At 41.9% G+C, this 15,682-nt stretch overlaps 1 protein-coding gene across 7 annotated transcripts in view; it reads left to right on the forward strand.

Annotated features, from left to right (window-relative positions):
- The window catches only part of nfyc (nuclear transcription factor Y, gamma), a 92,219-nt gene that overhangs the window by 44,383 nt on the left and 32,154 nt on the right, over positions 1 to 15,682 (forward strand). For all 7 annotated transcript variants that reach the window (XM_041212666.1, XM_041212667.1, XM_041212671.1 and 4 more), the window contains 2 exons: positions 9,543 to 9,713; positions 10,984 to 11,061. In XM_041212666.1, coding sequence (XP_041068600.1) covers positions 9,543 to 9,713; positions 10,984 to 11,061 — 249 coding nt within the window. The remainder of the gene's footprint in view (positions 1 to 9,542; positions 9,714 to 10,983; positions 11,062 to 15,682) is intronic.

The raw sequence follows: 15,682 nt of genomic DNA on the forward strand, positions 1-15,682 counted from the left end.
GTGTGTACCCTCTACAAGATGCACAGCAGGAGCGTATCAAGGCTCCTTAGACAGCACCTTCCAAACCCACGAGCACTACCATTTAGAAGGACAAGGGCAGCAGACACCACCACCTACAAATTCCTCTCCAAGCCACACACCATCCTGACTTGGAAATATATCACCATTCCTTCACTGTTATTGAGCCAAAATCCTGGAACTCCCTTCCTAACAGCACTGTGGGTGTATCTACACCACATGGACTGCAGCGGTTCAAGAAGGCAGCTCACCACCACCACCTCAAGGACTATTAAGGATGGGCAATAAATGCTGACCTAGCCAGCGATGCCCACATCCCATGAATGAATTTTTTAAAAAATTAATTGGGTGTAAGAAATCAATTACCAAGCAAGTGGAACCAAGTAATTGGTATGAGTCTAAGCAGGTTGCTAAGAAGTGGAACAGAATAGTGTCAGTGGATGAATGTCAGATTAATGGAACATTAACAAGTGTACATCGAGAAATCAAACAAGTAGTTAAATGTTATCAAGTGTTTACACGTGTATAAAAATCTTTTGGCAGTCAGTAGCAGTTACGATTGCATCTTTACCAAGAGGTCTTGTTTGGGTCATTGATAGATCGCTGGTCAACATAATCAAAAATATGGTCATAACAACAACAACTTGCATTTATATAGTGCCCTTAATATAGTAAAAGGTCCCAAGGCACTTCACAAGAGCAGACCAAATTTGAGTCATTAAGACAGGTGACAGAAAGATTGATCAGAGGTAGGCTTTATATGTTACACACACTTTAGATTTTCTCTGGAACAAATGGCATACTTGGAAGTCTGTTCATCTGGCTTTCTTTAGCAGTTTGTGAGAAAATCCAAACTGATCGCCACTGACTGCCCAATACTGTTGTCCTGTCCTCCTCTTCCTCTGGTGAATATACCTTTGTTCTGCAACAGTGTCTAAGTTAGAATTTTTGAGTGGGAAGTTGCTGTAGCAAATTAGAGCTGCAGTTTACTATATCCCAAATGGTGCCTTAAATTGATTATCATAAAGTGAATGGGTCTTTGACTGAATTTTTGGCAATTGATTTATACCATATTGATTAGATTATAACCTTGTAGCTTTCTTTCAATATGTGGGCTTGTATTAATTTTCAAAGCCTGTCTCTAATCTTATTACTAGACCTCAGCACTCCAGGCACTCTTCCCTTTCCAGCGCTTGGCGCACACATCAGAGATGTTGTAGTTGTTTCACCCATTTTGAGAGCCTTGGCAATTTTGTGCTGAACTGTTAGAAAATGCTGACACTGCTCAGCAGGTAAGGTGGCATCTGTGGAAAGAGAAACCGAGTTAATGCTTCAAGTTGATGACCTTTCATCAGAGTAGACCTATTTTCTGATAAAGGGTCATCGACCTGATATATTAACTCTGTTTCTCTCTGCAGAGGTTACTTGAGTATTTCCAGGATTTTCTGTTTATATTTCATATTTCCAGCATTTACAGTATTTTTCTTTTTAAGTACCTGAACTCACTGCAATCTCAGATTTCATGGAACTATTTTTACCTTTAGTTGTAGCTAGGAGCAAGCTGAATCCCTCAGCAAGTTGAGACAATGAAGGGCTCCATGTGGTAATCTCCATTTTTGAGAAATCATGTGTATTGCCAGAAGATGGGCAATTTTGTTACAAGTATCAGTGGTCCAAGTGCTGAGTTTTACTCCAGAAATCAACTGCAATGTAATGCATTCGATCTCATTGTATATTACGGTTCATATTCTACTTCACATAATCTGACAGTGCAGAAAAGGCCCTTCAGTCCATCGAGTCTGCACCGACATGTGAGAAACACCTGACCTACCTACCTAATCCCATTTACCAGCACTTGGCCCATAGCCTTGAACGTTATGTCGTGCCAAGTGCTCATCCAGGTACTTGTTAAAGGATGTGAGGCAACCCACCTCCACCACCCTCCCAGGCAGCGCATTCCATACCGTCACCACGAGAAAGGTTTTTCCTCACATCCCCCCACTAAACCTCCTGCCCCTCACCTTGAACTTATGCCCCACTGTGACTGACCCTTCAACTAAGGGGAACAGCTGCTCCCTATCCACCCTGTCCATGCCACTCATAATCTTGTACACCTCAATCAGGTCTCCCTTCAGTCTTCTCTGCTCCAATGAAAACAACCCAAGTCTATCGAACCTCTCTTCATAACTTAAATGTTTCATCCCAGGCAACATCCTGGTGAATCTCCTCTGCACTCCCTCCAGTGCAGTCACATCCTTCCTATAATGTGGCGACCAGAACTGCACACAGTACTCCAGCTGTGGCCTCACCAACTCCAACATGATCTCCCTACTTTTGTAATCTATGCCTCGATTGATAAAGGCAAGTGTCCCATTTGCCTTTTTCACCACCCCACTAACATGCCCCTCCGCCTTCAGAGATCTATGGACACACGTGCCAAGGTCCCTTTTTTCCTCAGAACTTCCTAGTGTCATGCCGTGCATTAAATACTTCCTTGTCAAATTACTCCTTCCAAAGTGTATCACCTCACACTTTTCAGGGTTAAATTCCATCTGCCACTTATCTGCCCATTTGACCATCCCATCAATATCTTCCTGTAGCCCAAGACACTCAACCTCACTGTTAACCACCCGGCCAATCTTTGTGTCATCCGCAAACTTACTAATCCTATTCCCCACGTTGTCATCTACATCGTTTGTATAAATGACAAATAATAAGGGACCCAGCATGGATCCCTGTGGTATGCCACTGGGCACTGGCTTCCAGTCACTAAAGCATCCTTCTGTCATCACCCTCTGTCTCCTACAACTAAGCCAATTTTGAATCCCCCTTTTCAAATTACCCTGTATCCCATGTGCATTTGCCTTCTTTATAAGTCTCCCATGTGGGACCTTGTCAAAGACTTTGCTGAAATCCATATAAACTACATCAACTGCACTACCCTCATCTACACACCTGGTCACCTCCTCAAAAAATTCGATCAAATTTGTTAGGCATGACCTCCCTCTGACAAAGCCATGCTGACTATCCCTGATCAAACTTTTCCTCTCCAAGTGGAGATAGATTCTTTCCTTCAGTATTTTCTCCAATAGTTCCGCTAACACTGACGTGAGACTCCCTGGCTTCTCTCTACAACTCTTCTTAAAGAGTCGAACCACATTAGCTGTGGCACCTCCCCCGTGGCCAGAGAGGAATTAAAAATTTGGGTCAGAGCCCCTGCGATCTCCTCCCTTGCCTCCCTCAGTAGTCTGGGACACAAATCATCCGGATCTGGAGATTTGTCCACTTTTAAGCCTGCCAATACCATGTCACTCCCTATATCAATTTGCTCAAGAACCTCGCAGTCTCTCTCCCCGAGTTTGATATCTTCATCCTCATGCTCTTGGGTGAAGACGGATTTGAAGTATTCATTCAACACTCTAGCGATGTCATCTGGCTCCACCCATAGATTGCCCCCTTTATCCCTAATGGGCCCAGCTCTTTCCCTGGTTACCCTCTTCCCATTGCTATACTTATAGAATATCTTGGGATTTTCCCTACTTTTACCAGCCAGAGCTTTCTCATATCCCTTCTTTGCTCTCCTAATTGCTTTCTTAAGCTCCATCCTGCACTTTCTGTACTCCACATTTCCTCCCTTTGTACCTGCTAAAAGCCTCTCTTTTCCTTCTCATATCCTGAATCTCTCTGGTCCATGGTTTGCTGGGCTTGTTACTCCTTCCTATCACCCTAGAGGGAACATGTTGAGCCTGTACCCTCCCCATTTCCTTTTTGAATGCCCCCCCACTGTTCCTCTGTAGATTTCCCCACAAGCAGCTGTTCCCAATCTACCTTGGCCAGATCCTGACTTATTTTACTAAAATCCACTCTCCCCCAATCCAAAACATTTTTTTGCACCGTGTCTATTTCTTTGTCCATAACTAGTTTAAATTGTACCATGTTGTAGTTGCTATCACTAAAATGCTCCCCCACCACCACCTCAGCCACCTGTCTGGCTTCATTCCCCAGAATTAGGCCTGGCACTGTGCTGTCCCTTGTTGGACCCTCTACATATTGACCTAAAAAGTTCTCCACACGTTTCAAGAAATCCACTCCATCCAAGCCCTTAACACTATGTCTATCCCAATTAATGTTGGGAAAGTTGAAATCACCTAATATAATTACCCTTGCTATTATATTTACTGTTCTAGGAAAGGCTCATATTTGTGGAGCTGGAGTGTAGGATATGTTTTTGCTGAGGAAATTGAGTCTTTCTGTACAGAGCCCATTTGTTGCATGGCTCACAGTAATAACTGCCCTTCCAAGGCACAGGGACTCCATTACTAATTCAGGAATTAAAGTCTTGTTCCCAGTACACAAATCAATTCCCAAAATTTGTCATGGATGAAAATGTGCCAGTGGGTGTAAGGTCTAACCTCAAGTTTTGCCATTTTCAGTGTGATGACTTGAGATCACTGTTACAAATTAGCTTGGGATTAGAAGGAGCACCTGTATTGCCAACTGTGTGCATCTAGCATGACAGGATGCGTAGTGATGATTTAGAAAATGAAACCTGTAATAGTGCAACATGTTGCATAAACTACATGTGCAATTGCTGCAGACATAAGATATAACATGCTCTTGGGTTGTAGAGTCTCAGCAGGGGTGCCTGAACTTTATCTTGAGAGTGCTAGCAGTATGACCTTTGAGCCCCAGACAGGCTCGGGATTATTTGCACTCAGTGCAACCATGCTCTGCAAAAGTAAAATATTGTGGCTGATGGAAATCTGAATTAAAAACAAAAAATGCTGGTAATACTCATTAGGTCTGGCAGCACCTCTGGAGAGAAAACCCGAGTTGTTTGAGGATGATGACCTTTCAGATCATATCGTTCTTTTCATACAACAGATATTGATAATGAACCTGCTATTACTGTTTGCACGTCCTCCACACCCATCTTTTATTTCTTGTCCCATTATTATCGCCTTTTGCCTTCACCCTATAACACTTTTTCCCTTTTACTCTACTTTTCTTTTCCTCCTTTCTCTGCCTCTGTATTTGCTTAAAAACTATATATCTTTAACTTTATTCCAGTTCTGATGAAACATCAACTTGAAACGTTAACTATGCTCTCTCTACTGCTGAATATTTCCTGCATTTTCAGTTTTTATTTCTTATTCTGTAGTTTGTCGTTTGGGTTTCCGTTTTAGCGCTGTTGACTCATTAAGGTCAGATAATTCTTCAGTTAGAATACCCAGATCTGTTATGGCATCAGATACCTGCAATTATTAGGAGATGGGCCTTTAAACTTATATATAACCTGTAGGGTACGTTTTGACAATCCAGTGTTGTTATTTTATGTCTTTGCCATGGATAATTCTGTGACTTTCTTTTATTTGGAAGGGTCACCCAAAACTGTGCTTTAAAATCAGTGACAAAGCTTTGACTGGACTGTGGTTTTGAGCCTAACTCTCTCCTGCTAGCATGAAGGGAATAAATTCCCAGGTGGACCCGTCTGTAAACAATGCGACTGAGAGAGATGTAATCTCATGGAGTGGGTCCACTTAAGGTGCAGATTTGATTTATTTGGATGCAGTGTTAATTTCCATTCTATTGTTGGCAACTGTGACTGTGAATAAGACTGTAGTTCAGAGAATGCTTTAAGTAGTGTGGTGTGAGAGCGTTTTTTTTTCATACTTCTGTCTGAAGTTCCTGCACAAAAGCAAACTAACCCAAAATTCCAATTCTCATGTCAGTTCAGTGAGCAACAATTTGGGCTCCATGTGCTGTTGGCCTTCGCAACTACTGTCAGTTTGCCCGGCAACATCACCAAAACAGACTGTTGAACAACATCTCAGATCTGGCTTGTGCTAACTGAGCTGATCATCAGCTGGGGCAGAGGTGGGAACACCAGTTAAGGTGTAGTGACTGCTGCTAGACATGAATGCGAGGTGAGGAAAAGACCAGACTGAGCATTGTTGCCCTATTGTGCCAACTTGCTTACGGCTTCCTGACATCTGCTGACGAGCCTCAAGCGTAGATTATGGTAAATTATTGAACAACAACAACAACTTGCACCTTCAACAGAACAAAAATGTCAAAGTCAACCACGCCCTGCGAGGTTATTAGAAACATCAGAACACGGGGAGGCCGTTTAGCTTCTCCAGCCTATTCCGCCATTCAGTGAGATCATGGCTGATCTGTGAATGAAATCCATGTAACGGTCTTTGCCCAATATCTCTTAATATCTTTGGATAACATCTATCAATCCCAGATTTAAAATTAACAATTGATCTAGCATCAATTACCATTTGCAGAAGAGTTCAAAACTTCTACCCTCCTTTGCAGGTAGGATGCTTTCTACTTTGACTCCTGAAATGTATGGCTTGAACTTTTTAAACTATACTACCTAATTCTAGACTCCTGAACCAGCAGAACTAGTTTCTTATTATCGACTCCATCAGTTCCCCATAATATCTTAAAAACTTAGATCAAATTGCTCCTTAAGCTTCTAAATTCCAGGGAATACAAACCTAGTTTGTGTAATCCTTCCTTGTGTTTTAAAGCTTAGAATTCGGTTATCAGTCTAGTAAATCCACACGCCAAACTCTGCCCCCTCCAAGGCCAATAAATCTTTCCTAAGGTGTGGTGCCCAGAACTGCTCACAGTATCTCCAGGTGTGGTCTAACGACCAGAACTTTGTATAGTAAAGTACCCCCTTGTACTTCAGTCCTCTCAATATAAAGGTCAGCATTCCATTGCCATGTTTGACTATTTTTGTACCTGTTCATGCCATTTCAATGATCTGTGTACCTGGACCTCCCACCCCCAGTCTCTTTTTTTAGACTTTCACTGTTTCCAGCTTTTCACCATTTAGAAAGTACCCTGTTGTATCCTTTTTTTAATATCCAAAATGGATGACCTCATTTGCCTACGTTGAAATCCATTTCCAACAGTTTTGCTCATTCACTTCTTATAATGCCACCTTTCCTTGTCATCAAAAAATTTGGATAGTACATAGTTGATGCCCCACAGATTCTTGCGGGATACCACTAGTCACATCCTGCCAATTAGAGAACCTGCCCATTATCCTACTCTTGCTGTTTCTGTAACCAGGTCAGTAATTCATGCCTGCAATTCATGGACTTCAACTTTGGCTAACAGATTTTTTTGAGGATCTTTATCAAATACCTTCTGAAGGCCCATATAAATAACATCCACTGATTTAGTGACCTCTTCAAAAATATTCAATCAGGTTACTCGGGCATGACTTACCCTTCACAAATCCATGCTGGTGTTCTCAGATCAACTGAAGGTTTCAAGGTATTCATTGTCCTTATTAAAGCTTTAGCAATTTCCCAACAGTAGGTGTTCGTCTAGCTGCTCTGTAATTTAATTTAGGGGAGACAGTGGTATAGTGGTATTGTCACTGGACTGGTAATCCAGAGACCCGGGATGATGCTCTGGGGACTTGGGTTTGAATTCCACCACAGCAGATGGTGAAATTTGAATTCAATAAAAATCTAGAATTAAGTCTAATGATGACCATGAAACCACTGTCGATTGTTGTAAAAACCCATCTGGTTCACTAATGTCCTTTAGGGAAGGAAATCTGTTGTCCTTACCTGGTCTGGCCTACATGTGACTCCAGAGCCACAGCAATGTGATTGACTCTTAAATGTCCTCAAGAGCAATGGGATGGGCAATAAATGCTGGCCTAGCCAATATTGCCCACATCCCAAGAGCAAATAAATTTTTTTTTTAAAATCCCTGGTTTCCAGCTTTCGTCTTCTCGAATAGCAGAGTGACATGTGCGATTTTCCAATTGAAAGAAATGGCTCCTGAATCGTAAAGAACTTTGGGAAGTTATTGTTTGGGAATTTGCAATGTTCTCACCTACTTCTTTTAAACTCTGGGATGAAAACCATCTGCTGCAGCGAGCAGCCTTTAGGTGAAGTGGGGAGGAAAGGGTGGAGTGGGGAGGGGAGTTAATATTAAAGGAGATGGGGAGAAAGTGGGCGTCAGCCACTTTAGCTTTTAAAACCAGTCCTATCTGTGGAATTTGCAGTCTGTTTTTATGAATTACCAACAAAAGGTACAATTGCTGAAAGCTGAAATAAAAACAGAATATGGTGGAAATGCAGAACAGGTGGGATTAAGCAGATCAATGTTTCAGGTGAGAACCTTTGGCAGAGTTGCTCTGTCCTGGTATGGGTCACATGATGTTAGCCTATTCTTTTCATTCAACTGATGTGCATTAACTGTACTAATTTCCTTCTTGTTTTGTAACCCTTTCTCACTGTGGTGCTAGAAGATCTAATGTCAGTGCAAAGGAATCACAGTCCCAACACTGTGCTCTAGTGTGTGTAAACATCCTACACTCTCAGCTGTGGTCTGACTGAGCTGGGAGAGGGATGTTTGCTCATTCTGACACAGACTGAGCAGCAACAAGTCAGCAAGACACACAGAGGATTGTACCAAATGTGGTGGAAGTTGCATCAATCTTGCACCTACAGAAAGATTCTCGGGGCCATGGTTGCCATGTATTACAATTTGACCTGACCTTGTTCTCTCCACTTCCAACTGAATGCCCTTTTCATCAGGGAATGTTGGATAATGATCAGGAACCCTGGCAATTTTTTTTTTAAACTTTTCTTAAACCTCCACTCCCACCCCAAACCCAAAGGTATTGAAGCCAAATATAGAGACCAATTTCTACAAAGAATGAGATTTAACTGACCCCAGATATCTTCTGGTCTGTGTGATTCATGCCCAGGCTCTGTTTATTATTGAAGGGGAATACATTCCACTAAATCACCCAATAAACTTGTTGCAAGAGTTTGGTGAGTTTCTGTGATTGCTGAATGCTATGTTTTAAAACCCCAAGTGAGGGTTAAGAATAGGATGAAGACTGTGTGGCAATATGACATCCTGCAGTGAAAGGGGCTGTGCATTGTGTGTTCCTTCCACCATCCCCCATTCCGTGATATGGTTGGAATAAATTTTGTGCTGTCACAATTAGGGACAGGCACAAGCTGTCTGCAAACAAATTTAAACATGGTAACAGGAGGCTGAAGACAGCCAGGAAGTGTCCAGAAATTAAGATCAGTTCTGCTTTCTCTTAACTGGTTGTTGTCCTAGTGATTTTTGGAAGTGAAGTCTTTTTCATGTTACTTGGGGAGAATAGGGAGCTTCATGCACATAGCTACTACCAAAATGGTGCAGTCAATATGCTGAACTTTCAGTTTGGGAATAAGAAACAATTGGTTTAACTGCTAATTCTCTATTATGTTGGCTGTGGGAGCATGCTGTGTGAAGTGGATACTCATCAAGGTGAGAACAGTACTGATACAGATTAAATTTGCCGTATACCTGTTGTAAGTATTATGCTGTCTATCATCTGCAGCCTAAGCATTTGCTAATTTTGTGTGGCTGAGATTAGTGTATATTATCCCGCTATGGCATCATCTTAATTAACAGAGGAATAGCAAACCTCTCACTACCTCACCTAAGGCAGATGGACTTTGTGTTTTGCTTTCATACAACAGGAGGAAGTCCGTCAGACAGTTCCAAGCTCAGAACAGGTGCAGTACTACTTCACATTGGCCCAGCAGCCCACAACTGTGCAGGTACAGGGGCAGCAACAGGGTCAACAGGGCTCTGGGAGTGCAACCATTCAGCCAAGCCAGATCATCATTGGACAACCGCAACAGGGACAGGTAAGGAGTTCACCCACTCTAGGGAGCTGCAAAAAGTTTTATTAAAGAAAAATGTTCCCTTTGAATCAAACTGTCCTATAGGATCTGTGCCCCATGGTCTCCTTCAAAGCCTTAGCAATCATGTGTTCATGAACACTAAGTGCCAGTTCCTTGTCTGATTAAATATTTGCTGGGATTTGAGTAATTTCAATTCCCAGCTGTTTGGGACCAAAACCCTTGAACTCCATGATGTGATTGCAGTGAGAAAGGATGGCTCAAAACTCTTTGCAAAGTATTTTGGGTTTGGCTGCACCCAGACTGTTTGACCGCTGTAAACTCACATTATCAACATAATTCAGGATTTTAAAAAGAAGTGTTATGATCTGTGCTTTGCTAGACATTTAGGAATTCCAAACTGCAGCTTTCCCGATGGTTCACAGGGCAGCCATGCATATTGCTATGTTGTACGGTCTGAGGTCTGCAAGTGACCTTGGCGCCCCTTGCCTAGAGGAAGCAAATTCAGCCAGAATTCCATCTACTAGTTTTGCGGCCTCTGCTGCAAAGTGCATGAGCATTGAATTCAGGTGATGACGCAGCTGGACTTGGCTATTATTCCTCTACCTTTTGCTCTCTCCCACTCATCCCTGGTCATGTAGTTCAAAAGCCAGGCTGGAGCACAATGACCTGCCAATTGGATAGGGTCTCAGAGAGCTGGAGACATGTGGAATTCTCCCCACAACAGATTTGGAAAAGGGAGAACATTGGCCCATGAGAAATTCTAATTGAAATTGTGGTACATCGGGCAGCTGAGGCCAGCAATCATGGTTCTTCCAGCTCACTCTCAGGCAAGTCCAGTTGGCTGTGCTTTTGCTGATTGCTGATGAAACTTTCTTTGCCACTTTTGACTTCTTATTATGTAGTTGAGACTTTGCCATGTAATCCAGGAGCTTTGGTCAGAATTGGATTCATTTTATTTTACAGAATTCAGTTCATTTTATATTTTTATGTAAAGCTGAGATGTATATTTATTTTTGGACAATTTTTCACATTCCTAAGTCTGAACATATTGCCATGTCTGTGAAAATCTATAATAGCCCAGTATGGTCCCAAAATGATGAACCCAATGGCTTGTAGGCCATGGGAGAGGGGTTAATCAGTATGAGCACCCTGCTGTTTATTGAATAGAATATTGTGCTGTAGATTACTGGTCATATTTGCTAACTGATACAATTTTTATGTAATGAAATCTGAGCTGCAGAGGGGCCAATGGTTTGGCATGTTGCATTCACAGGTGGTGCAAGGAGCTACGGTCCAGCAGTTGCAGCAAGTCCAGGTTGCACAGTCTCAGACTACAGCATCATCCATTACGGTAATGTGACTCCCAGTGGAAAAGCAGCATGTGTACTTTTTTCTTTGAGCTTGCTCTGTTTATGTTCTCCCTGCCTTGATGTACAGCATGATGCTAATAACATGTAACCTAAGTTCTGGAATTCCCCTCCTAATCCCATGCCACCTTTCTTCACCCTTTAACGCACTCCTTAAAACCTACCCTTTAGACCAGGCTTACCTGTCCTAATGGCTCCTAATTTGGCACGATATTACATTTGGATTGATAATGCTCCTGTGAAACAACTTCAGATGTTTTACGATGTTAAAGGTGCTACATAAACACAAAGTGCTGTTGTAATAGCTTCATGGCAGTATGGTACATGATTTGTTCTGGGAAAGTGGGCTGTACTTACACAGGATGGTTTCTCTCAAACCAAAATGGTCTCTGTTCTCAAGATTTACTGTTCTGCTGTGAAGGATTAGCAGCCACCCAGCTGAAACCATACACTCCGCATTGTCACTGAAGTAAGGCATACATAAAATGTTTCTGTTATATCCACTTGAACTGTGAGAAAGACTGGCAGCAGACTTTTTATCCTTTTGTTCCTGGTGAATGCATTGTGAGATATATATCAGTGGGAGTACTATAGTATTAGTTACAGGATTGTTCATAGTGCTGGGGTCACCTGAGACCATGAATTGAGGTTAGCACAAGATGTGTATGGTACAGACTATTGTGTATCAGTACCAAATGTAAATGCACCTAAATTCAAAACTGCGCACACAGCAGTTTACCTGCAAAAATAAAGATTTATGATGCTCAGCATTTTCTGGTGGGCACAATACTATATTTAAGATAGTCTTGTTCAAATGCAGTTTAATTATTTTATAGCCTGTGGAATTTCCCACCCAGCAAATAATGGAGGTTAGCAGATAAATGGGAATCTCCCTGTAAATGATTTGACACAGTTAAACTTTTAATTGGTCTGCTTAGATTAAATTACCTGATCAAATTCCCAGCCTATGCAGAAAGAGCCCTGTTTTGTAATCGTAAAGGAAAACACTGGCACCCTACTCCTACTGATCTCCCTGGCTGCTGCTGGTATCATGACCCCAATCTGAGTATCACAGCCATTAGAATCATACACCACAGGAGGAGAATATTCGATCCATCGTGCCTGGGCTAGCCTTTTGAAAGAACTATCCAAATAATGCTACTTGCATGCACTCCCCATAAACATGCAATTTTTTTTCCTTTTCAGGTATTTATCCAATCTTGAAAATTACCATTGAAACTGTTTCAGGCAGCACATTCCAGATCACTATTCACTTCATAAAAAGATTTGTCCTCATCTCACCTCTGGCACTTTTGCCAATTACCTTAAATCTGTGCCTCTGATTACTGACCTTCCCATCACTGGATAGAGTTTCTCCCTTTGTACTCTATCAAAGCTCCTCAAAACTTTGAAAAGTAAATTCTACTGGAAACTATACATTTGGATAACTACCTACCTGGCTGCATCACAAAACCAGTTTCCATTAAAATCAGCTTTAAACCACCCAGTTGTGTTTTAACTGAATTATGGCAGGAATTCCAGGAACAATTTATAGGCAACAAGGTCCCATTTACAGTTTTCAACAAATGTGCAGGGTGTAACTGCTACAGAAAATGAACCTTTTCCTTTCTCTTTCCTTGCATTTCCCTTCTTTACCTTAAACTTAGAACTAGAACATTGAAAAATTGCCTGTCGTACAAGATGCCTCTGGCTTGTCTTCACAAGTATTGAGCAATTATAATTTGTGGCATATTCTTTCCAAATTTAGTTTGTGTTACCTGCAATGTTTCCTATCCTTTCTCGGGTGCTGAGAGACTTGTTGAGTATTTCGAGCGCTTCCTATCTTTATCCCAAATTTATTGGCAGTTACTAGTAGGTGTGGGATATACCAGCAGTTAATATGAAAGCAATGTGCTCCCAACAGGGTAGTGGAGTGAACTCAAATCTCAGACTCAGCTTTGCTTCTTCTGGGTTTTGTATGGGGGAAGAGGGGGACATGTTGGGACCTATTTTAGGACTGGGAATTTAAGACTCTGTCTGAAGCTTAAGGCTTTGTCTTTTGCAGAGGTAAAACAAAGTACTCTCCAGGCAGCCCTTTCTTTCTCAGTCAGGATCCTTTTAGGATTTAGAAGGAATGTGGAAGGAACAAGATTAGAAATGACCATTTTCACACTCTACCAGCACTTTATGCATCTATTATTGAGATCCAGATGGTGCTCCCACTCATTGCATTTTGGATACTGACTGTTGACTGGTCTTGTATTGCTGTGGCTGGGTTCTGTTTGCTCACAGTATTACAAGTACAATTGTCGGCCAGAATTTTCCAGCACCCCCGCTCCCTGGCAGCGGGTTCTCTTCCCCCCACCCCACCCCCCCCCCCCCCCCCCCCACCCCACCGGCTGCAGGGCTGGCGAGCCTTTGAAATCTCAGTTCAAATCGGCAGGACCAGAAGGTCCCGCCAGTGTGAGGGGCTGGAAAATTCCGGCTTTCAAATCTCTACTTTGAAAACCAATGATGCAGTGCAACCCATGCCACAAGTGAGCAGTGTGATGAAGATAACTTCTGATCATGTTTCCTTTTGTCTTAAAGCAAACCCTAATGCTTCTGGAGGGATTCTGTTCCATACTAAATACCTGCAGTTGGCTACTTTATTTTCACTCGATAAATCTCAGTCTCCTGATCCATCATCTTTAGTACATTTAAATCACATTCCAAGAAGCTGGTGGTGGGATGGCTGCTCAACAGGTAGCTCCACAATTGACAGGAGATTTAAAATTGCTGTTTGAAGGGAAGGCTGCTTCATCACTTGAAACGTGGTTTTAAAAATGCCACCATCAACTTGACGGGAAAGTGGAGGTGTCTCTTGTGCATAGTACAACGAATAAGCGTTTATATATATCTACTTGGGATAAGAGGAAGGATTTGATCCACTATTCCTGTATCTACTGCCTGGTTGTTGGTTCATAGAATCATAGATTGGAAGGCCATTCAGCATTGTGTCTATGCTGGCTCTCTGAAGGAGCAATTCACCTAGAGCCACTTGATGCCTTCTCCCTGTGGTCCTGCACATTTTTTTTTCTTTTCAAATAATCCAATTTCCCCCTTGAATACCTTGATTGAACCTGCCTTCACCACACTCTTGAAGTGCATTCCAGATTCTAACCACTCGCTGCATTAAAAAAATTTCTCCTTGTCGCCATTGCTTCTTTTGGCAATAACCTTTAAACATGTACCCTTTGGTTGTCGACCCTTGCGCCAAAGGGAAAGTTTTTTTCCCTATCTACTCTGTCCATAACAATTATGATTTTGAATACCTCTATCAAATCTCTCCTCAACCTTCTCCTGAAGGGAACAGTCCCACCTTCTTTAATCTATATACGTAACTGAAATTCTTCATCCCTAGAACCATTCTAATGAATCTTCTCTGCACTCCCTCCAGTGCCTTCACATTGTTCCTAAAGTGCGATGCTCTCAACTGAATGCAATACTCTAGTTGAGGCCAAACCAGTATTTTATACAAGTTTAACATAACTGTCTTGCTCTTGTACTTCATGCCCTGATTGATAAAACCCAGGAGGCCGTGTACTTTATTAACTGTGTTATAAACAGATGAGAAGGAACTCCCCTCTATTCAGCCTCTCCAGTTGGTCACAACAAAAGCTTAAGTTTTTTTTTCACGGCAATATGCCTTTTCCAAATCAGAATGTATTTACCTATTTATGCAGTGAGCAATGAGGAGCCAGTCAAACAAGGTTTTCTTGAGTTAAAGAAAGAGCAAGTTTATTAACCACTAAACCTGAAGGAAAAAAAAAATCACGACGTCTCACATATACGCAGGTACCAGAAATAAGGGAATTTAGAATCCAGTTTAAAAAAAAAAGTTTGCTGTATATTCTTATAAGTGTCCTTTGCTTGTCCTTGAGGCAAAGATTGTTAAACGTTACTGCTGATTTAGGTTAGCTGGTTTCTTGGATGCAGTCAGAAGTAGAAGATGTTTCAATTATTCGAGATCTCTGTTCACTGGAATGTTTCTGGCTTAAACAGGTGATGCACACTTTTTCCACAAGAGAGAGAGCCTGTTTCCTGTACTGAAAACTTTCCTGATGCTTAACTTGTGTCATTCTGCAGTGGCTGCAGGCCTGGCCAGTTATACTTCACCCATTGTGTATTTCTAAGGGGTTTTCAGTGGATCTGTCTGTGTCAGCCATTGTTTCAATATCCAGCACTTTGCATTTTAATGTCTTTCCACTTTCTTAGCTGTGATGAGTTTTGTTGGATCTTTGAATTATAGGAATTGTCCCTCTCTTCACACTCCCCTGAGTGTGTCCTGTTTGCTTTCTCACCTTCACTTTGGAAGGTGGTCTTGCATTTTAAGTAGTTTGTTCTGTCCCATTTCAAATTGCAAAATTCCAGTCAGTTGAAAGTTGAAAATTCTTATGTTCAAAAATAAAGGGGCATAGCCTCATGACAACTGCTCTCTCAACTTGACTTATCCTGCCACCTTCTGTGACTTTTTCACATATACCCTTTGATCCCTCTGCCCCTGCACCCCCTTCAGAATTGTTCCCTTTATTTTATATTGCCTCTCTGCATTCTTCATACCAA

The sequence above is a fragment of the Carcharodon carcharias genome, chromosome 19, assembly GCF_017639515.1.
Source record: "Carcharodon carcharias isolate sCarCar2 chromosome 19, sCarCar2.pri, whole genome shotgun sequence".
Classification (NCBI taxonomy): Eukaryota; Metazoa; Chordata; class Chondrichthyes; order Lamniformes; family Lamnidae; genus Carcharodon; species Carcharodon carcharias.